The 24,607-nt window shown below is 42.8% G+C and overlaps 1 protein-coding gene across 11 annotated transcripts in view; it reads right to left on the reverse strand.

Moving 5' to 3' along the window:
* Positions 1-24,607, reverse strand: part of PCDH1 (protocadherin 1) — a 236,433-nt gene that overhangs the window by 90,279 nt on the left and 121,547 nt on the right. For 6 of the 11 annotated variants that reach the window (XM_069763619.1, XM_069763616.1, XM_069763620.1 and 3 more), the window contains exon 4: positions 5,402-5,491. The exons of the other annotated variants lie outside the window; for them this stretch is intronic. In XM_069763619.1, coding sequence (XP_069619720.1) covers positions 5,402-5,491 — 90 coding nt within the window. The remainder of the gene's footprint in view (positions 1-5,401; positions 5,492-24,607) is intronic. 11 annotated transcript variants of the gene reach the window in all.

Here is a 24,607-nt window from a genome sequence, read left to right on the forward strand (position 1 = left end):
AAAACATGGCTTTTTCTCATGAAAATCTCTGTTGGGAATTTGAGGCTTACTGAGATCGTGTGGGGTCTATATGTGGACGCATTATTAGGACTTTAGAACACGGTTGTAGAGAACAGTAATGGGCTGTAGCCTCATCAGTGATGTGTCCTATTCTATATACTGTAATGACGGGAGAACATCAAATGAATTATAATAAGCCATAGCCACAAAGCAAATCTTTATAATGGTCAAACATTTCCAATTAAAGGTCAAGAAGAAGAAAATAATTATTTGAAAAGCCAAGACTGACGATACTAGAAAGCTTTAATGGCACAAGGAAAAATGGAAAATGAAGGGGTTAACTGAAGAGCTGTGCTCCAAATTACTACATCCGGAGAGATCCAAAAGGGAAAAACTAATTACGGCATTCATTTGGAGTCATTTCAAAGCTTTGTGCTTTATATTAAGAAATGACATGGAAAATATACTGCGGTAGAATTACGCCCCCATTTTGAAAACGGTAATGTGCAATATAATTGAGAAACTTAATATTATTGTAATATTTTAAGTATTTAATTTTACAGATTTAATAAGAGACTAATAATGTTAGAAACCGGATCCTGTAGACAGTGCCTAATGTATCAGAAAGGGATATGAGATATTGAAGTACTGGAAAGTCTTTTCTGTGTGTATTTATGAAAAAAAAAAAAGAAAAAACAAACATGGCATGTCCTAGCCCTTGTATTAAATTTTTTTTCTCCCAAAACCTTTTTGTAGGGGAGAAAGAGTAAACACCATATGGTGGAACGCTTTAAGAAGAAACTGTAGATATTCGAGACAAGTAAAAAAAAAAAAAAACTTTGACAGCCTGGCAAGGAAGGGAAAACTTCCTAACCCAGCGCCCCCATGCTGGCATACTAAGCGCCTCTTGGGGTATCCATCTCATAACATCACCCAAGATCTAGTCACTGGCCTCAGACAAAATCATTCCAAGCATCCGTGACTTCATGATGTTGCGGAGTTTTGGTAACTGTAAGAGGCGCCCAAGATGCTGACATTTCGGTCACCAACTGAGAAAGTTTGTTCTTCCGTAGTCAACAGAAGTTTGTTCTTCCGTAGTCAACAGAGGGTGGTGCAAATTTTATTTTACTCATCTCTAGTATCTACAATTAAACTTGTTAAGGCTAGGTTCACATTGCGTTAGGGCAGTCCGTTTAGCGCATAGCGCTATGGACTGCGCTAACGCAATGTACCAAAATCTATCGCGTTTGGCGATCCCGCTAGCGCAGACACCCGGTCTTTGCTAGCGAGGAACGGACCTCGGACGCTGCAAGCAGCGTCCGCGGTCCGTCCGAAACTAACGGGACATCGCTAGCGCGTGCCGAAAATGGCATGCGCTAGAGATCCGTTAGCACATTGCCGTCAATGGGTGCGCTAATGGATCCGTTGCATGGCGTTAACTGTGACAATTTCGCGTTAACCCATTAACGCAATGTGAACCTAGCCTAAGAACCAAGGAAATTTAGATACCAGTAAAAAGATTCGTACAAACCTGGCCTCATACCCACTTCAAAACTACCAGCGGAAGCCAGATTAGGGAAGTGCGAATGCTCTGCTGGTGGCCCAAAGACCTCTACAGGCGCCTATTGTGATTACTAAACCTATGCTACGTTATGAAGTCACAGACACTCGTTATGATGTCATGTGAGCTTTAATGACTAGGTCTCAGGTGACGCTATGACATTTGGGGGGCCTGGTAATTCCAAGAGGCGCCCAAGATACCGGCACTTGAATGCCACCTGAGGAATCTCACAATGACTTAGTCCAGCTGACACGGAGTATAACAGTGGAAGCCAGACCAGGATAGTGTGAATATTTTTGATCATGCTTAGTAGACACCCTACATTATGGTATATAGAATCTGTGAAGCAAAGGATTGGGGAGAGATGTGGAATTTAAGACTCTACAAGAAGATCTGAGAGTCCCGTTTCCTTGTATGACAGCTTTGCCTGTAGGAGCATGAATACATGTAGAGCTGTCAATAACAGTCCTGGCGGCTTAAGAACATGAAAGCGCCACAAGTGGAAAACTCAAGATCTGTTTGAGCATCTTATTTTTACTTAACATATGACTCTGTGAGGCTTTATAGAAGACCCGTCACTTGCCTTAATTTTTTTGTCTAAATGCTGAGGTTCCCTCAAATCTGATGAGCTTTTTTTTTCTTTTTTTACTCCTGCAACTTTTTTGGGGGGATATAACTCATTCTTCAATGTACGTCAGTCAATCTATTCTTGTTGGTCAAGGAAGAGTAGTCCCCAAGTTAACTCATTGGGAGTCTTTTTGAGGAACCCGCCCCTTTGACGAAGAAAAATTGATTGGCTTTCAAGGATGATGGATATAAGCTCAGGAATGGGGAGACACTGGAACGAAAAAAAAAAAAATGCCAGATTCAGGAGAACAAAAACACATTTATGGTAGCTAACAATGACAGGTTTTCTTTAAAGGCAAGCTACCGTATGTTAAAAATGACCTATTTAAGGCTACTTTCACACTAGTGTCGTGTGACGGCCGTCGCAATGCGTCGTTTAGGAGAAAAAAACGCATCCTGCAAAGTTGCCCGTAGGATGCGTTTTTCCTCCATAGACTTGCATTAGGGACGCATTGCGATGTATGGCCACACGTCGCATCCATCGTGCGATGGATGCGTTGTGTTTTGGCAGACTGTCGGCGCAAAAAAAGTTACATGTAACTTTTTTTGTGCGACGTGTCTGCTGTTTCCGACAGCGCATGCGCGGCCGGAACTCGGCCCCCTCCTCCCCGGATATTGCAATGGGGCAGCGGATGCGTTGAAAAACTGCATCCGCTGCCCCCGCTGTTCATTTATCTCACAACGTGCGTCGGTATGTCGGGCCGATGCATGGCAACGGCCCCGTACCGACGCTAGTGTGAAAGTAGCCTGAATGAGGTTATTGAGCTACATGAAGTTTTGAAAAAACATTAGTGTTTTATTTTTTCTTTCAGACCATGACCTTTTATTTTTTTTTTTTTTAATAAAAGTAAACATACACAAAAAAAGGGAAAAAAGGCAAGTTTTATTTTAAGACTGCTACCTCCTGCCTTTCTAGACTTTTCAGAAAGCTCCTTCATAGGCAGGATTGCAATGGCGGCTAAAACCTGCATAAACATCTGATACAGAGGATCCACTAATTACGATATGCAATATCACACCTGACCTTCGTCCCCTCAAGCTCATTAGACAATTCAGTAGAACAGATAGCCACAGTGGTCAGACCCAGACGCTATGCACATGTGTTGTTTCCTGAAACAGGAAGTTAAGAGTCTAAAAAAGCCCCAGTGGCCAGTCTGAAAACTGCAAGAGTTGTAGGTTTTTTATTTTTAATACAGATTGTGATATGTGAAAAAAAAATGATTAACATACACAAAACCCTGATTTGCATAGGTCATTTTCTGATAGCTTGCCTTTAAGATGACAACACTTAGAAAGAGTGTGAGCCACTATTCTAACACATGGTACAACGCTGTAAGAACCATACTGGGTCACTGAAGGAGGCACAAGATGACGATATCTACCAACACCATAAAATGTACATTTTTAAGATATTTAGTAGATAACCGCTCTAGACCCCAGATCAAATAAAAAAAAAAGACATCTGCCATTAATCACCCTCATATTTTCAGAAGTTAACACTTATCAGAAATTGCCATCGTTGGGACATTAATCTCCAGTTTAGAACGTGAAGAGTCAACGAGGCAATGGGGAGCCAACTGCTCGTCTAAATGTTCTCTTCGGAACTGTGTGGTGTGAACAGCGAGAGAGAAGACAAAGGCGTCACATGTCGCTAACATGTCAGACTTGCCTTAAATCACCATGGCAACAGTGGAAACGGCTGAGGCTTTACCCTTTTTAATGCCATTAGTTCATTAGAGGCCAGCGGACATGAAATTCATTCCTACCAGATGAATAATGGTTCTAGAATCGAACAAAAATGTCAGCATTATGGGGCTATGAATAAAAATAATATACTGATAATCAAGTTATAATGAAGGGAATATTGACTACAGCCTCTCCTGCTTTCATGATTGCCTCATATACATCAGCCAAGGATGAAGTGGGTGAGCACTATATAAAGGTTTAGAGACATCTTAGGAGCCCAGGTATTACTCGTATGATCTAATATTCTAACACTATAGTATGTATAGGCCAAGTACTTAAAGGAATTGTCCAAGATTAGAAAAACAAATGTGTTCTGGCGGTTCTGGGCCTTCGCACTGCAGATTATTCTGCAAATGAATGACATCGTAACAGATGTAGCCGCGTGTGGCGAGACTCACGCCATTCTCATCCATGTCACTTGTCGTACTGCCATGTGACACTATGGGTCTAGTGAAGCACGGCAGCACCGAAGGCCCTATACTGCAGAGCTGGAGTTCTGGGTTCAATCCCCACCAGAGGAGAAAACTACAAAGAGTTTGGTTTGCGCCAGGACTCCGAAAATATCCAGATAAGGAATTATTTGTCTTTACACATCCTCCCAAAAAAAAAAAAAGGCTTTTAAAAATTTTTTTATGTGCCAGTTATGAGAAATCTGCCAAAGAAGGTCAATGCAAATTAGGCTAGAAGTAGACTGCTCCTAACAACTTAATCGATCGCCCCGGGCAAGTGCACTGCCACACCCTCCCGGGCAAGAGCACTGCCACACCCTCCCGGGCAAGAGCACTGCCACACCCTCCCGGGCAAGTGCACTGCCACACCCTCCCGGGCAAGAGCACTGCCACACCCTCCCGGGCAAGTGCACTGCCACACCCTCCCGGGCAAGTGCACTGCCACACCCTCCCGGGCAAGTGCACTGCCACACCCTCCCAGGCAAGTGCACTGCCACACCCTCCCGGGCAAGTGCACTGCCACACCCTCCCGGGCAAGTGCACTGCCACACCCTCCCGGGCAAGTGCACTGCCACACCCTCCCGGGCAAGTGCACTGCCACACCCTCCCGGGCAAGTGCACTGCCACACCCTCCCGGGCAAGTGCACTGCCACACCCTCCCGGGCAAGTGCACTGCCACACCCTCCCGGGCAAGTGCACCGCCATACCCACCCGGGCAAGTGCACCGCCATACCCACCCGGGCAAGTGCACTGCCACACCCTCCCGTGTCTTCCCAGCCAGATTCGCACATGGCTTCTTAGTATAATTTTTCATGACTGCACATCCTATCGACAGATAAAGTATCATTTTTATTGGAGGATTTTCACCTATAAAGCCAAACCACTACTGCCATATGTAAAAAAAAAAAAAAAAAAAAAAAAAAGAATTAAAAAACACACATGCTGGCAGGTTCTCTTTAGAATCAAAGGGGTAATCAGACTTTTTTAAAGCTATGGATTAAGAATAAAACATAATAACCTCTGTAGCGCCCCCATGGATCCAGTGGAGACAGCTCCGAAGGTCTTCGCTGGCTTCAGATGTGGCGTCTGCTTCATTCTGAAGTCCTGCCTATAATGGTCAGATGACTAATTATTCTTAATTAATCCATGGCTGACAAATAATTAGTTCACTCTCAGACAACTTCCTTTGTATAATACCACATATATATATATATATATATATATATATATATTACTGTATAAATGATCAGAGCATTTTCTGTACAGAGATTTGTTAGTTGTCTGAAAATAACCAAGTCTATGGCATTTACCTAGCACAGTGCAGTAAGTAATCCTTAGTAATTAATATCAGTTTCGCCTGGCTGGCTTCATCTAGGCACATCAGCTACTGTATATTCACTAACAGTGAGAGAATCTCATTTAATATAGTGTCATTGTGACATTTGTAATCCCGACAGTAATAAACATACAGATTACTATAAACATACAGATTACTAAAGCGTGGCCCATCATATGAGTGCGCATTATTAAAAGTGTCAGGATAAAATTACATATATGGAAAACTTACATACGGTGATTGTAGCAATCTCCGCCTCAACACTCAACTGGCTATTGTGGGGAACAAGGAAAATGTCACGAAAGCAGTGACAGCTGCCAACTTTAGGAGGACACCTGCTTTGTCCTGTTGGCAAAGATGGCTTGACATGGATAGCATCCAACTAGATAAGGTTGCAATGATTTCAGCATTGTCCTTGTCAAGTATTGGCATAGTTATTCCTGCAGCTGCTGCATCAGCTCTTGGCATCGATTAGATGTCACATTGTCAAAAAGTTGATTTATAGACAGTGAAATGGAATGGGTCATCAGGAAATGGCCTACTGTTTATATGAGGTTTACATAATAAATCTACAAAGTAATTAAACCTTTGAGATTTTTTTTTCCACATATTATTGCTTTAATTACTACAAGTAGATCGGTGTGAGAATGAGGTCTGAAGCCTCCACTTAATGCTCAAACCTCCCCACACACGTCAGAAAGTAGCATCGTAAACTCCTCGCTGAGCACGCACAAAGACCGTGATACCGGGGTCAGCCAGTTCAGGCATGAGCTGTTCACCTTTCAGAATGAATTGTGAGCGATCTGTGATGGTCTCAGATCCCAAAACCCCACCGGAATGCTTGTAGTTATCAGGGCAAAAATACATTTTGTTACCCCTTAATAATTTGTTTTTCTCTGTCATGATAACCATAATGAACTGATATTTTCTGTTCTGAAACATTCACTTTTTAGTATTCATATTGCAAACAGGGTTACCCATAAAAAAGTATATATAGGATTACATATTGCTTCCACCCCTGTGGTGTACTAGTCTGTACAACTTGGAGGACAAATATACAGTCTAGCTAACAATCGACCAATGAGGGATTACTTCCCCCCCCCCCCCCCACCTTTACCCAATCCTGTAGAACAATTTACTGAAAGGAGAGCTGTGAGATATAAAAGGGCCCTGCTCCTGTCACCGGTGTGGCTCTACAGAAAGTCAGTCCAGGAATCACAGTTCTCTGGCGGAATACAGATCCACTCCACTGCCCATCCCTGAGCCGACGAAAGCAATCAGGTCAGCTGGCTGCATAGCTCGCTGCGCTCAGCCAGCTTCCTCCTACCTCCTTTGTGGGTAGTCGCCAAATGGTGGTAGATGGCCATGGATTCCCCAAAGTCGTGGAGGTTCTAATCCCCGGCAAGCCAGCACAATGGTGAAACTCATTCACACCATCTAGTGTTCTTGCTGGGAATAACTATATGTAGTTGACTGTTGGTGATCCATTAAAGTCTTACAAGAGTATGGTACCCTCAACGTGAGTAGTGTTCTGCCCACGTGGAAGGAATACGGGCATTCACCGAGATGAGCCCTGGTCCATGCGGTCTTTCGAAAAACAACCAGGCCAGTGGATGAGAGCAACCACTGACTCTCGTGGCTCCAATGCCCACACCAGTCTTCCACAGAAATCCATAATCCTCTCCAAACTGCTGAATTCTATGCTCTATGTGGCTTCTGTGAAGCATCTCTCAAAATGTTGTTAATGTAAGCTCAGGCACCATTTTTTAGTACAGAAAATAAGATTCAACAAATTTACAATCAGAATAAGAGGGGGAAAATACATTTCACAATGAATAATTTATTTAAAAAAGCATACTCCCTTTTCGTACAACGTGCCATGAAGGAGTATATTTGAATTTCATGATAGCTTAACGGGTTGACCAAAAATCTCAAGATATATTTATTTTTTAGTCTGTCGGGGTATGTGGCTCTAACTGCTAGGACTCCCACAGAGAAAAGATATTCCCAAATCTACCATGTGAATATAGGTCACCTAGAGAAAGTGTTGCTACTCAATTCATTCTCTTTAGGTTTAGGTCACCCCTTTGGCCTGTCTGCATGAGTGGGGAAAGATGACAAAATGGCCAATCATCTACGCAAAAAGTTTAATGTAAACCTCCTTTACATTCTCCGCTTTTTTATTTTATGAAACACTAATGGCTCCGAGAAATACCAGAAAAGCTATCAAGCTTCTGAAGGTGGCGTGTTTTACATGGATTAAATGTTCATGAACCAATGCCCTTTGTGATTGTTTTTTTAGTGGTTGCATCAAGTATGATATATCAATACCACTGAACACAACGTACATATCCAGGCTGCCACAGCCTAATAATTACTGACACTCATGCCATCAAAAAAGCCAAAGACAAGTTCTTCACAAGGACAAACAGATATAGGAGTTATATTTTAGGCAAACCTACATTAAAATCCCACCCTCTGAGCTCACCAATTAAGGAATAATGCCCACACTATGATCTACAGTGCTAAAAACGTTGGCTCGCGTAAATGAAACCAGAGGGAGCAGTCAAAAGCTCACAAGCCATCCAAGTCACTAAGATTATAAACATGGTACGTCAGTGTCAGTTAGTGTTTTTTTCCATTGGGGCCCGGGAGAATCCAGTTAAGCCTCTGAGAACAAGTCCTCAGAGCGAAACATCTCAAGATGACCACATACAGTCCATGAATGATATCCGATTTCAAGTAACTAGTCTAATATCCAAAAGGATCAGAATTAATAGGCAATAGTTGTTCTTTCTGACAGTTGAAGGACAAATCAAAGAATGTTTGTTAGGTGAAATGCTTTTTAAAGGTTTGATAAAATTCAATGTTCTCGCCAGCACACAGTCCTGTAAACGAAGGACATGTGCTGCCAAGAATGATGATATTCTATGCCCGCAGAATGATCATATTAACAATACGATCAATTAACTGTTTTGTGTGCATAAAGGGGCAGTGGACCTGTCTGTACAGGCCATTAAAGGTCATGTAGCTGATTGGCGGTCATTTAAAGGCCACAATCAGGCTACTTTAATGCAGACTTACCCTTGCCACAAACTGTAGATCCACTTCTGCTCATGAAAAGTTCTATAATTAGCCAAGGTCAAGGACAACGCAGTTAATTAACTATATTCGATCACAAAGCCATAACACATTGTTTACAATTCTAAACCAGTGTGCTTACGCTTGATATCCAAAATTTCATTTCTAAAAAGTGCCACCAAGCATGAGTGAACACTTCAAAAACGATGATTGATCTTCTGCTCTTACCTAGAATATTCTGCTACGCTTCATTCAGCAACAGAAGAACCCTTAACAGCAAGCTGAAGGGTTCAAGAGCTCTACTTTCTGCTGGTCTTTATTGTGTTCGTGGGTAACTGTGTATTTTTGTTCTTAGCCACTAGCAGGCTTTAATGGTGTTACGGACATCACCAGACTACATTAAAGAAGTAAAATTGGTCATCAAAGAAAGCTAAATACCAAGTTTCTTTTTCTTGGTGTGTACCGCTAGCACTCTACTTTTTGGTCTAGATTAAGTCAGAGAGGCTTTAATAAAAGTTGAATTTCCATTAACAAAATGGTACATGAGGGGTGTTTGTTCACTACCCCATTCAAGATCTGGCTAGTGGAAACCAACAATCCTAAAACAAAAAGTCATACTCCAAGAATACAGCTCTGTCAAAAATTAAGAGACCACTGCAAAATGATCAGTTTGTCTGATTTTTCTCTTTATAGGTATATTTTTGAGAAAAAAATGTAAATTGTTCTTTTAGTCTATAGACTTCTGACAAAATGTCTCCAAATTTCCAAGCAATACATTTTGCATTGTTTGTAAAAAAAATAAAAATAAACCCCCAGTGCTTTCAGACCTCAAATAATACAAAGAAAACAGTTCATAATCATTTAGAAACAATACTAATGTTTTAACTCAGGAAGAGTTCAGAAATCAATATTTTGTGGAATAACCATGATTTTTAATCACAGCTTTCATGCGTCTTGGCATGCTTTCCACCAGTCTTTCACACTGCTTCTGGCGCAAAAATTTAAGCAGTTCTTCTTTGTTTGATGGCTTGTGACTATCCATCATCCTCTCGATTACATTCCAGTGGTTTTCAATGGGGTTCAGGTCTGGAGATTGGGCTGCCCATGACAGGGATTTGATGTGGTGGTCTCCTAATTTTTGCCAGAGCTGTATTTTTCGAGCACTCGAAAGATACTCTTTTGGCACACATGCATTGTCGGATAACACCTTATCCCAGCACGTTCGCTAATCACTAATGATCACTCTTCTTCAACTTGATTATTATTTGTTTGTTTTTTTTAATTATGGTTTAAAAAAATAAATAAAACCTCCATCAATGTCCAGCCTTACAAATATGCTGTGTACCAGAGTTTTAAATCAGTGTATTTACATTTTTGGTTTTCTTAGTGGGCCTTGCATCCAACAGACTGGAAAATTTATGAAGCAAGTTGACCCCGCTGCCCCGATGCTCATTATTACTCTCAGCAAAGGCCCATGAGGTTAGTAAATATTACGGGAGCCTTGGTAATTACCGGCACTTAGCAAAGGCTGCGTCTAGAGGGCTGACAGCTTCTCGGTGCCCATCTTTGCAATTGCATTTCAATACAGTATTTTTTTAACCAGTGAGCCGCGACAAGTGAGGAGGAAAGGTTGTGGCGATAAAGGGATACAATTCCATTGGCCTTAATTATTTATGGTACCAGCTGTTAGGGTTGCTGGTCCATGATAATAAATCTTATCATCCTGTAACCATGTTAGACTTCAAGTGTGTCCAGGAGCATCCCTTAAATTCCCTTCCATTTTTCACTTTCTGACAAGACTCCAGAAGCTGCCGTTACCCACACAAATGTCTCACTAGGTTTCTTTCTTTGCAAACCCTTTTATTGCTGGAGAAATCTTGGTAGAATATATGAATTCGCCCATGTGTACACATAACGCATGCGTGCTCTATAGTGCAACGTGTCGACGATTATCATGGAGGATTAAAGATTTGTAGTTTTCTTGTTAATCCTTTACTCAAGACATCAAGAGTCAGTCAAGAGAAAATCATGATGAAAATGCATGTAAAGGGCTCATACAAAATCAATGTCAATGGCTTCAGGGGTCAAGCTTTCGACACTGGCAGCTTTTTTGTCTCTCCATACTACAAAACAGTTGGAAAATAAAAAGACTAGAAAGGAAATACTTCACATTGTACAAAATGGTAGCGTTTCTCCTTGTGGAGGGTGACAAACCAAGCCTGGCATGTCAGAGTGAGGAGACTTAAAAGCCATGCATGCTCCATTGGGAAATTAATTATGCACATTGTCTCATCAGAGAGGAAGAGGATAAAAACTCTTGTGCCTCCTATAGCAAGGCCCGTTAAAGAGTGGATGCTTACAGAACGTTGCACTAGAGTTTTAGTCCTCTTCCTCTCTGTACAATGTGCAAATTGTCTCTTCAAAGTGACATATGTCTGGTGCTACAAGGAGAAATTAAACAGTCTAAAAATAAGAAACCAAATGACTAATGGGTTGGCTACTACTTTACTGATGGCCTATCCCATCCCCATTGTTGGAGGGTGCCGTTCCCAGTGAAGGACAGAAATTCTAGGATTCCATCGGAACACGAACGTTCCGGCAAAACTATAACCACTATGGCAGGGTACTAAAGACCACCCTTCAACCCCCCATATTTATTTGTATAGGGTATGAATCTGCTCTGACCGCAACCACTATGGAAATGATGGGGCTGATGTTTTCCAGCAGCATGTGAGCTTTTCCAGCCACCGCCGGTAACATCTTTTCAGCGGGAGTGCCGGGTGTCGCACTTTCACCAATCAGATATTGACGGCTTATTCTATGGACAGGTCCTCAATGAAGAAGTACTGGCCAACTTTTAAAGTTTTCACTTTAATAAATTTTATATTTATCAAGTCATATTTGAGGTCTAGGTCGTTCTCTCAGGAAAAAAAAAAACAAAACTAGAAATTGTTAAAAGGGGAACATTTGGAACCATTTATGAATGGTGGATATACACAACTTCCTTCATGAATAGACTTCAGATATCTCTTCCATTACCATTGAAAAGAGGCCATTAATTTTTCAATTTTGGCTCACATAACAGGCCAGACCCTTGGCATGAAATGTTGAATCTCTGACCCAAAATGTAGGAGACCAAAGGGTGGAACAATACAGGCGACACCTTTATGACCAATGAAGTGTGGTGACTTACGAGGTATTTGTCTTTCAGACCACAAAGCTTCACAATTTTTCTTTTCATTATGACTGGAACGGTGGTAAAATGTTTAATGCGTGGAACACCATTTTCTTGTCGTCGCTCGTCTAAAAATGTTACAAGTGTTTAGAATCCATTCATTGCTTTAACTGCCAGGTGATTCATAAGAGGAGCACTTAAATTAGTTTACTAAACTTTCGATGTTTCACCCGGCTCGGCTAAAGAATGAGATGCCAAGCGCGGCTAAAAGTGAATTAAGGTCTTCTCTGCCCTTCCACAACAAGACGAGGATGTACAGAATATAAATCTGGGTGGTGGACAAGCACAAAAAACAATAACTCTCAGGCACCAGAGTGCCTACCATAAATTACACTTGAAGTCTCGGGAGAGGAGGTAAGGTATCTTTAATTTCTAAAAACTGCGAAAAAAAAAAAAGCCTAGCTACTTTATCTTGAGTCATTTCTTAACCCTCTCACGGCCTATAAATGAGTCAACAATGCCTTTAGAAGGTTTGCTTGCAACAACTTCCCCGAAACAATCAGGTGTGCTTCTCATATTAACCCTTCTGGGACATCCATGGGTGCACTGCTTGTATGGAGCGGGCTCAATAGCTGAGCCTACTCCATAAAGCATAGGTGCCAGCACTGTTGCACTCGAGAGCTGGCGGCTTCAATACTGTGTTTCGATCCAACTCCAATTGCAGAAGATTAATCCCTTAAATGCAATGGTCAAGCGTTACTGCAGCATTTAGAAGGTTTTTAACATGGCAGCCGTCACTTCTGTGGTCATCGGTCCCCAGCATGGTGCGATCGTGGGTTACCAATGGGATGTAATGGCTGTGAGGGGCCTAAAGGGGTTGTCCGGCCCTAGAGTGACGGCAGACTCGTGAATCCTCACATTGGGCACTGTCAGATTCTTAAATATAGGGAGGGGACAGTCGTGTGACCACAAGTATGCAACTTGCACACTTCCGGCCACATTCCGACTAGACGCATCAACCTCGCTGAATACACATTGAGCGCACGTCTAGATGGCACATTACCCCATGTGTGAAAATCATTTACTTGGTAAATAAATTACATATTTCTCCCATACTGTAATACATACATATACACACAGATCGATAAATCGTCAGAATTGCTCTTTTTTGTCATTTTGATCTTTTCATTCAATTTTTGGGGAGGGAGCAGACAGTTGTATTAACCCCAAAATAGTTCCAATAAAGCTGTCACATTCCACAAAATAAGCCCCGATGACGGTAACAGACCCCTCAGAAAATATATGTTATTTGCTCTCAGAAAATGGAGGCAAAAAAAAAAAAAAACAACCCTATGAAATTGGTATAACTGGAACTATATAATGAAAGGGGAGAGAACCATACTGACCCACACAACAAAGTTACCAGGTCACTTTATAACAAGGTCAACATCGTAAAAACAAAGAAGAACAAAAAGCCTGAATTGCTCCACATGGTAAAATGGCGCCAAATACCACAACTTGTCCCATAAGAAAAACACTCAGTTATTCGACTGTCGTCGCATAAGACCCTTGACCTTTGATGATCCGACTCCTCTATGCTGCGCAATTCTATAATATCCATTGGCCATTATTCCCATCAGCATCTTAAGAGCGCACTTTCCTTTCAGACTGCTCATATTCTAAAGATGGCGCTGCACAATCCTCTATAAATCTATAGATAAAACACAAGTGATGTTTAACCGCGGCGCATAATGCAGATAAGCGAGTGGGATTTAATATAATACCTTATGGTGGGCTCTTGTCAGCAATCAGTCATCATACATAATTTATATTACATTTATGCACGACATACTCCCACGTAACATCTCAATCCAAGCCCACATTTTTTTCTGTGTCATCTCTTTGGCGTGCCTTGATTTAAATGAGCCTAGGGAGAATTCGCCATCTCCCAATCCAAGCACGCCATTAGCCTCCAGGTCCCCCTGACAAAACCAGGTCGGGCAAAAATAATTTTAAAAAAATTTACGTATATGACAAACTCTTCCCGAGAGAAGTCTCCTAACAAGCGGCTGGAGGCTCAGGCACACATGCTAATTTCGGACACAGAGGGACGAAGACGAGCAGGCAGTTTTGTGACCGCGTGCTCCCGTATCAGTAGCTAATGGGGAGTGCTCTAATCTGGTTTGACGGTGTAGGCTATACGGCGGCACCATTACGCAGGACCATGTGATGTTTATTTGGTTAATTTGTTTTGACACCGATGTACCCAAGTAGGAACATACATAGAAAAAGTATTAGAGCAGCACAAAAAACACAAAAGTGAAAACAGAAAAATAGAGTTTAGTGCAGAGCCCCCCAGGCATAGACCAAACCTCAAATGTAGGAATCCAAAAAACGGAGGCAGCCCACCATTAGTAGTGGAAAAAGCAGGGGCTACTTTTATTAGCCCATCTCATCAACGTTTCGGTTCTGGTAGATGTCAACCTTTTTCAAGTAGGAACATAGATCTAAGCATCTATAATAGGGCGGCATGCGAGAGAGTAAGCTACCAAAATAATCAAGTAATGTGATCAAAAGGAAGATTTTGACGCTTCTAAAAGTCTCTTGGAAATCAGCTGTACATTTGACTTTATACTACAATTTGAGAAATGTTCTCATAATTGAATACAGTGGGCAGATTTCTGAATTGTAAAGCCCCCCCATACACACGAGGTAGACGTCAGCAGGAACATAGTTCACCCGGCAGTCACATACATAGGAGCGCTCATTCGGCAGAGTGCTCCTGTGTTCTTTTTCAGAATGCCACTGCCAGACATGTCTGATGGCGGTTTAACTCCAGGAGAACAAAAGGATCGGCAGTCCGAACCTAGACATACTGGCCTAGACAGAGTGGCAGCCAAGCCCGACCATATCAAAAGGTTTTGCCGATTAGACTACCGTATATATTCGTTGTCTAGTCTTGAGCTATAAGTCTGCAGTCACTATGTGACTGCAGACTTGTGAATCCTCACATTGCGTGTAGTGCATGGATTCCCCGACAGGGGCCGGTGATTATGTGACCACAAGTATGAGATGTTTACTCCTGGCCACATTCAGACTAGATGTAAAAAAGTAAGAGAGGGGAAACCTCCAAATATATCAAGATCAACCTAATCTATATATTTTGAATTGACTAATACAAGGAGAAAAGAATATGCAATATATAGGGACCGCTTTAAAAAAATAACAATGAATTTTATTAATACAGAACTACAGGCAAAATATTGGTCAAAAACATTTAAAAAGTCCAAGACCACAAAAACCCATTGTAGAGTTGTGGCCACCCTGGTCCACCAGACCACCAATAATTGCCTCCACTACTCCAATATAATGCAATTAATCGAACAAATTATTATATTATATACATATACACATACATACATACATACATACACTAGCTATTGAACCCGTTCTACGCCCGGGTGGCGAGCATTTATATTGGTATATGGTCTCCATCCTGGTATGTGCTGCTCCATCCTGCGTCCCCATCCTGTCATGTGCTGCTCCATCCTGCGTCCCCATCCTGTCTTGTGCTGCTCCCATCCTGCGTCCCCATCCTGTCATGTTCTGCTCCCATCCTGCACCCCCATTCTGACATGTGCTGCTCCATCCTGCATCCCCATCCTGTCATGTGCTGCTCCATCCTGCACCCCCATTCTGTCATGTGCTGCTCCATCCTGCGCCCCCATTCTGTCATGTGCTGCTCCATCCTGCATCCCCATCCTGACATGCGCTGCTCCATCCTGCATCCCCATCCTGACATGTGCTGCTCCATCCTGCATCCCCATCCTGTCATGTGCTGCTCCATCCTGCACCCCCATTCTGTCATGTGCTGCTCCATCCTGCGCCCCCATTCTGTCATGTGCTGCTCCATCCTGCGCCCCCATTCTGACATGTGCTGCTCCCATCCTGCGCCCGTTCTGTCATGTGCTGCTGCCATCCTGCGCCTCCATTCTGTCATGTGCTGCTCCATCCTGCGCCCCCATTCTGTCATGTGCTGCTCCATCCTGCGCCCGTTCTGTCATGTGCTGCTCCATCCTGCGCCCCCATTCTGACATGTGCTGCTCCCATCCTGCGCCCGTTCTGTCATGTGCTGCTGCCATCCTGCGCCCGTTCTGTCATGTGCTGCTGCCATCCTGCGCCCGTTCTGTCATGTGCTGCTGCCATCCTGGGCCAGTTCCAGCAGCAGGAATCGGCGCCTGCGCAGTCCGCGCTTTCCGGCGCCATTTTCTTGAAGACACACTCCGGCTCCTCTGCCTGTGACTGGTAAGTCAGAGGGCGGGCCAGCGCGCATTAAGCGCGTCATCGCGCCCTCTGAACGGTCACAGCAGAGGAGCCGGGAGACGGAGCCGCACGCAGGTCTGGAACGGGGAAAGGTGAATATACTTACCCTCATGGCGGTCCCTGACTCTCCGGTGGAGATCGCGGTATGCGTTCAGTGTTTACGTATACCGCGATCTCCTGGGAGCGTCACTCTGTGGGGGCCAGACTGCGCCGGCGCTTGTGCCTGCGCAGTCTATAAAGGCTTCGGACAGAGTGACGCTCCCAGCGTTATATTATAGATATATCTACTATATAATTGTCTAAGGGTCACTTCCGTCTTTCTGTCTGTCCTTCTGTCTTTCTGTCACGGATATTCATTGGTCGCGGCCTCTGTCTGTCATGTAATCCAAGTCGCTGATTGGTCATGGCAAAACGCCCACGACTATTGCCACGACCAATCAGCGACGGGCACAGTCCGATGGCAACATGGCCGCTCCTTCCTCCCCGCAGTCAGTGCCCGCTCCGTACTCCCCTCCAGTCAGCGCTCACACAGGGTTAATGGAAGCGCTAATGGGCCGCGTTATGCCGCGGTGTAAGGCACTCCATTAACGCTGCTATTAACCCTGTGTGACCAACATTTTTACCAGTGATGCTGCCTCTGCAGCCTCAATAGTAAAAAGGTCTAATGTTAGAAATCAAAAAATAAAAATATCATCATATACTCACCTTCTGGCACCTTTCCTGCTCCTCGCAATGCTCCGGTAACCAGTCCATGCATTGCGATCTCGCGAGATGATGTCGAATGACCGCAATGCACTCTTGTGACCGGAGCGCACGAGGAGCGTCGGTAACTGCTTCCTGGATCCAGGGGCCAACAGAGGGTGAGGATATAACTCTTTTTTTTTCTTTTTTAACAGGGATATGATGCCCACATTGCTATATACTTAAGCTGCACAATATACAGCGTGAGCTGCGCAATATACAACGCGGGCTGCGCAATATACTACGCTGACTCAGCTGTGCTATACACTACGCATACATATTCTAGAATACCCGATGCGTTACAATCGGGCTACCATCTAAATATATATATATGTGATATATATATGTGATATATATATATATATATATATATATATATATATATCACACACATTTAATTAAAACAGTCTTGTGGAAAATAAGGCAAAAACATCCATTTAAGAATTTTCTATACAAATCCTCAAAAAACCAATGTGAGGAAAGACGATAAATTGCAAATATAAAGTTTCAAAATAAGTCTTTATTAAATTTTAAACAATAATAAAGACAGATAAAGGAATGAGTCAACGCCCATATAGTACGGTATGTAAAAAGTATGTAAAAATAGTTTCTCTCTGTTGGCACAGAAAAACAAGGTGGTGAAACAAACATAAGTATGAGGGTATAATGAGAACCCTACATGAAGGAGAGCAGGACTCGATAGTCAATAAATAGGTTGTATTGTCACGCTGTGGCTTCCTCGGGCACAATTACCCTGAGGAAGCCACACATGGTAAAGCAATATGCGTGGGGTCCGGTCCCTTGTCCTACCTGATGACAGGCACAGATTTTGTGACAACTTTTTATTCACTATCGAGTCCTGCTTTCCTTCATGTAGGGTTCTCATTATATCCACATACACTTAGAATTTGTTTCGCCTGCTTTTCTCTGTGCTAACAGAGAAACCATTGTTGCCCTGTATGTGAGACTTTACTATATGGGGCTTTATTCATGCGTTTTTGATCTACGGTATCTTGCGTGTCATTCGTGACTTGCATCATTACTATGCATGTTTCTCTCCTTTATGCTCTCATATACAGTGGAACATTGTGATGGACATATATATATGCTTGATTACATGCATTATATTGGAGTAGCGGAGGCAATTGTATGTGTGTTCATATTTGGGCCATCTGGTGGATCAGGATGGTCACAACCCTACAATGGCTTTATGTGCCCAGTATGTTTAGGCCTTGGGCTTTTTAAATGTTTTTAATCAACATTTTTCCTGTAGTTAAGTATTAATAAAAATTTGAGTGAGTGAGTGGCCTTGCTCAATGCAAATGCAGTGTGCAAGACCGGAAACAGTCTAGTGGGAATGTGGCCGGGAGTAAGCAAATCATATGCTTGCGAATCCTCACAGCACAGTGCAACAGATGGCCCGCAGACCTGCAGATTAAGACCTGACAACCCCTTTAACACTACGGTTTCGTTGCCCAAAGTCACCAATCACAGAAAAGTTTTCATTTATTCTCAGATAAAGTAAAACTGGGCAACAGTAGATTTTACATTTAAGCAGTTAAGATAAATTTTGCCCATTTAAATGTTGTCGATAGGCCCCCATAATGGAGCATTTCCACCAATTTTGGTCCATTAAGTAAGCGCCAATCAACTATATACAAGTCATTTGCAATGGTTTACTGGCCAGTGACTACAGATTAGCGACCTAGAGAGTCAATTGAGCCGGCGCAACAGGCACAGGGCCGGCGCAACAGGCACAGGGCCGGCGCAACAGGCACAGGGCCGGCGCAACAGGCACAGGGCCGGCGCAACAGGCACAGGGCACAACAGTAAATTAAATAGGCTGATGGGTGTACTTTAAATTACAAGTATTGTTGAAATTTTGTGTGCCTTGCTGAAGAGGTTCATCCAACAAGAATCCTACCATTAGCCCTTTCCTCACAGAAAAGCCTCAGATGTAGATTTCGGCATCCTTTATAATGTGGCACCGTTAATTAGCAAAAGAAGCAGCAGGCCATGGTGGAAACTAAATCATGAGGTGCAAGAACTGGGCACCGTTATGTAATCAAAGTGATGACTATTCTCCGCGGCATAGACGATGGTGACGGATTGGACAACCAGAGCTCTAGTGAAAAGGGTTAACAAGTGTTGTCTTTGGCGATTCTTTAATCTTCAAGAGAGGAGCAGGAGGGTTCACTAAATTGTAATGCAGCTGAAATGGAAAGCGAAGGAGGAGGGAAAGGACGGGGAGAAGCAGTCATCAGACTAGAGAAGAGATAACCGTTAAAACGCAGAACCAGAGAAAATGAAAAAGTGATGGAGGAGCTGAAAGAGAAAGGGATGGCAGCTAGAAAACGACAGAGCGCCAGATGACCGAGATAGAGGGGACGTGCCAGATGAGCTAGAAGCAACAATTTATTGTCCAGCATGGCCATGGTAACAACAGAATCCTCCGCGACGGCTCAGCTGGCAAGTCCCAGTGATGTGTAGATACACGACATGGAGAAGCAGATGGGGAAATTGCTTAGTAAGGGCGATTGATTACTTGTTCAGTAATCATAAAACCATTGTTTCATCCTGTTAAAGAAAGAAGCCATGTCTAATCTATCTTCATGTATTCTAGCTCATACGACTCTTGGCGGAGGCAACCATGAACCTCATTCCTGCTTGGTTAACAGAACAAATGGCTTTTTGTTTTACCCTGAACTTCTAAATTTGACAGTCTCTGATGCAGGACTTGGCGGATCTGCCTTGTAGGCATAGTGGACATCAACGATATTCCATCACCGGGCGACTGCAGAGCATAGACGACCAGGCCAGGTACAGAGCAAAAAGCTTAGATGTGTGGCCAAGCATCCAGAAAATACTTTAGGCTATGTTTACACGGCGTGGATATGCTCCAAAATACTACTTCAAAATAAAATCACAAAAAAATTCTTGGAAAACTTTTCCAATCCAATTCTGATCATGTGAGAAGTTTGAGCGTTTTTCGTTTTCCTTCTGAAGAAGTTTTGAAAAACTGGGAAAAAAAAACATGTACATGTCACTTCTTTAGAGGGGATCCTAATGACGTTCGCTTTAATTTAGGCACTGTCAAATTAAGAAGGTGGAAAAAAAATTCTTTGGGAAAAATAATGAAAACTCTTTCAAATCTATGTACACAGTTTTTAGAATCGAAAGAGCATCTTCAAAAACTTGGGAGGTTCTGCCCCAAAACGTTACAAAAATAATGACTAGTCCGTTTTGCCCGCCTCAAAAAACATTTTTTGGAGGTGAACACAAGCATGGTTATAGGAAGATATATATTACTACAATTTAAGGTCCAATTACACTGCATGATCATGGACGAGTGATCTTAGGAACGCCCTTTTTACGATAACCATGCAATCTAAACAGGTTGCCCATCACTTGATGAACTTGTAAAGTACTCGTTCGTCGGGTGAAATGATCTTTTGGTGTGCAAAAAGATAAATTTCAGGCATAGTCTTCCTCCGCTGCTGAGAACAATGGCAACCTATACACACTGAACGATCCATCACCGATCAATCAATCAGTGGGCGTCTGGAGAGGGGTGGGCCTGAGTAAACAGGCTATTAAGTGAACGCCTACCGTCAAACTGCACAATGCACCGGATGTGAATGAACCCTTAATTCTGACCACTGATCTAGGATGACACATGTTAACCACTAAATGACTCCAGAGTTGAACTTTTTACCATCAGGTCTACATAAAACAAAATATTGTATTAGAACAGGGCAGATACGAAGCAGTCAGAAATCTCTGATGCAGATGCTACTTCTCTACCATCTTGACTTTTTAAGTGACCAGTAAATAAATGGACTGGACAGTTCAGAGTCATCCAGTAGGATCTTGCAATTTTCAGCTAGGATCAAGGTTTGACATTAATCTAACATGTCCTCAAGATCTGGTCTTGAAGACAACAGCTTCAGGACATACCGCCAGGTTGGACTAGTTCTTACCTATGTATACTCTACTATGGAATTATTCTAGGAATAAGCAATGTACATGTAGACACACAATGTTAATTAACCCTTTGAATCGAACTACATTGAGGCCTACAGATTTTGCTTTCTAGTAGGCACTGAGAAACAAATGGAGTAGACATAAAAGCCAAACCTAAGGTTTTGACCAGAATCCAGACTCCTGGTCACAGTCGAAAGTTAGAGGATTCCACAATTGTTGGCAACAGAATCCACAACTTGGGTGGTCAACCCTCAAACAGTGCCAGTAAGAGGCAAATGTCCCCTACACTTATCTATACTTTGTATCATGTTAAACTACATAGATCCGATGTTATGTAACAGTCAAACCATCATGGAGCAGAAAAACCCGAAAGACGAGCTGTGGACAGGAGAAAACCTTGGGTTACCCTACTGTTTTGGCAAACTTTCATAGTAGAAGCATGATGCTGTCACTTAGGCTCCATGCACATGACCATACTAGATTTCTGTGAAGAAGTAGTATACGTACAGCTAGAGAAATGGCTACCATCACGTTTGATCTTGAAGGCCTTTCCCAAAGATTGTTTTTTTTTTTGTGCAAACTCTTTCCAAATCCTGCAAAACACGTTCTTACATTTTGGCACCAAATGTACGCACGGTGCCATAATAAAGCCATGTGCATGAGCACTTAGGCTGCCTCCAGCAACGTCTGCATGTGGCACTGGGGCATAATGACTGTCACAGTGTGTCTGGGAATAACGGCAGAGGAAGCTAGAGACAAATAAGCCGTATATCACATCATTAAAGTAATGATTAGCAGGACCTTTTGTTTTTGCGCTCCAGCCCATAATGTCACGATGCAGCAGGCTAAAGCAACATGACGACTCTTCCTCTTCTGCATAGGTAATTGGCGCTGCACCTGTGGAGTCGGACACTTACCGAATATTTTTAAACGGAGGTTTAACAGATTGTCACGAAAATGTCAGATTGCTAATTAGTAACGCACCAGCTGACTGGGAGACCTATGTGCATCGCAGAGAACACCGAGCGCTATGCAGTGGGGAAAAAAAAAGTGATATTATAATGTACCGTTAATAAAAAAAAAATATATATATATATATATATATATATATATATATATATATATATATATATATATATACACACACATATATACACACATATATACACACACACATACATACACATATATACTTCTGTGAGAGAACATTGATCATCAGATTGGTTTTCACAAACGATCATGACAGCCATTATCACTGTGTAATGGGAGTGGATAGCTCAGATGTCAAAAAGCTGATCAAGGCTTGCATAACATCACAATTTTAAAGGGAATCTGTCATCAGGTTTTGCTACCCCATCTACGAGCAGTATGATGTAGGGGCATAAACCCTGATTTTAGCGATGCATCACTTACCGGGCTACAGATCTACCAGTTCTCTGAAGCCCTGTTTAACCCGCCCACACTACTGATTGGCCACTTTCTGCCTATGCACAATGCACACAGAGAGCTGCCCAATCAGGGGAGGGGGCAGAGTTTTCCAGAACTTATATGCCTGGGAGTAACTACTAGTTATCTAATGATAAGCTCCTGCTGATGAGACAGATTCGATCATAACTACAAGAAGCAGCCCAGCAAGTGATGCTTTGCTGGAGTCAGGATCTCTGTCTCCATATCATGCTGCTCTCAGATAAGGTGCAATAAAAAAAGACCTCACGCAATTTATAACATTAGTGACCTCACCCAAGATGAAGTGGGGATTGGTCTGTCTCTCCCCGCCCCTACTGTGAGGTTTTATTAAACAAAGATGCGGAATCTTAGGTTGGTGCAGAAGAGCCATTGTTAGGTGCAATACATGCTGGAAAGTTAAGAAATTGATGTTCCAGTACATGTAGTGCTGGCAGAACCTGATTAACAGGAACTTCCCATTCAAAATAAGTGGATAGCAAGTTACAGAGCGTAAGAATTGGGAGTGTTAATCTAGTATGTGCACCAAACGTTATAATTGTTGGGATGAGTGCCGCAAACCTATACCCAAAAATGAAACCAAATTTTTCTTATAATTAAAATACGATTCTAGACTACAGTGGTCGACCACAAGTACTCTGACTCAGGACATTTGTATTGACCCAATTAACTGTCCATGGATATGACTGTCTAGTAAACAGGTGAGAAATGGATGACAAGGTAGATAATCAGCTTTCGGTGTCTCGGGAGCTGATCCATGCCGCCAAGGCAGTTCCTCCTTATCTCGTTGGTGGATGCATCACTAGGACCTTGTTTGCTTTTGCTCATCAGATTACTGTATGCATTATATGGCTGCTTTCCTATGAGCCATTTCCTGCGCATTGACTGCTGCGGTTCACTCACCGGTCATACGTTAATCATTTAACTAGTCAGTATGACAGATGTAGGGAGGGCAAAACCGTCAGGTACCTCCATCATCACAAGAGAAGGATGGATGGGGCATAAACATGGGGGAAGGAGCATTGGGTTTGTAAATGGTCATTATAAAAGTATGTACAGCAGACCTTTCGGCACCAATCTTGGCAGGAAAAAAAAAAGCTGCATTTTTGCTGCGTTTTCTTAAAAGCGCTTTCCCCCCCCCCATTAGTGGGTGAAAAATACAGAAACACTGAAAGAATTGACGTGCTGCAGATCTGGCACGGCTTCAAATCCGCAAGGGAAAAGCAAGCAACATGTGCATGAGATCTCAGAAACCTCATTCCCTTAAATGCTGCGTTTTTCCGCAGCAAAACAATGGAAAATGCAATGTGTGAACGTACCCCAATTAGCTAGGCTGCATCAGAGTACGGTATATCCTTACGGGGAGGACATGCTGCAGATTATGATACCTGCCGTGCCGATCTGACGCGGCTTCCGGCCACTGATGAGATGTATCTTATGGTCTCCAATATGCGAAGTGAGATCTCAATTATACGAGTGTGATATAGTCTTGATTGCTGCTTAAGAATTTAAATAGCCTAGATGATGCATGCTCTAATGTCCCTGATGAAGCTTGATGCGAAACGCATGGCGAGTGCGTTTTCCTCAAAGCTTGCTTGAACCAACTGTGAATGATTACACCTATAATATCACTCCTTAGGCTGGTTTTACATTTGCATTGCTCAGACCTGCGGAGGGCTGCGCAGTTCCTCCGTTAAGCCCCGCCCACTTCCACACCGCTTCCAATCAGCTCTGCCTACGTCGGCATGCGTCCTGTATACCCATCTTTAACATTGGGTACGCAAGTCATGCGAATGTATGCGGATGCCTTCGCATGCGTCGTTTTGACGCTGTGTCGAACGCAACATGTTGCATTTTCTTGCGGTCGGCGCAACGTCAAAACGACGCATGCGGAGGCATCTGCACACATTCGCATAGTCTGCGTACCCAATGTTAAAGATAGGGTACGCACGCCACATGCGGAGCTGAATTATAGAGGTGCAAGCAGTGAGAGGGGCTTAACGGAGGAACTACGCAGCCCTCCAGAGGTCTGACCAACGCAAATGTGAAACCAGCCTTAATCCTTACTTTTTTTTTAAAATATTTATATTGTCTGGATAGTATTAACTATTTTGGGTTTG

This window comes from Ranitomeya imitator, chromosome 4 (assembly GCF_032444005.1).
Source record: "Ranitomeya imitator isolate aRanImi1 chromosome 4, aRanImi1.pri, whole genome shotgun sequence".
In the NCBI taxonomy this organism is placed as follows: domain Eukaryota; kingdom Metazoa; phylum Chordata; class Amphibia; order Anura; family Dendrobatidae; genus Ranitomeya; species Ranitomeya imitator.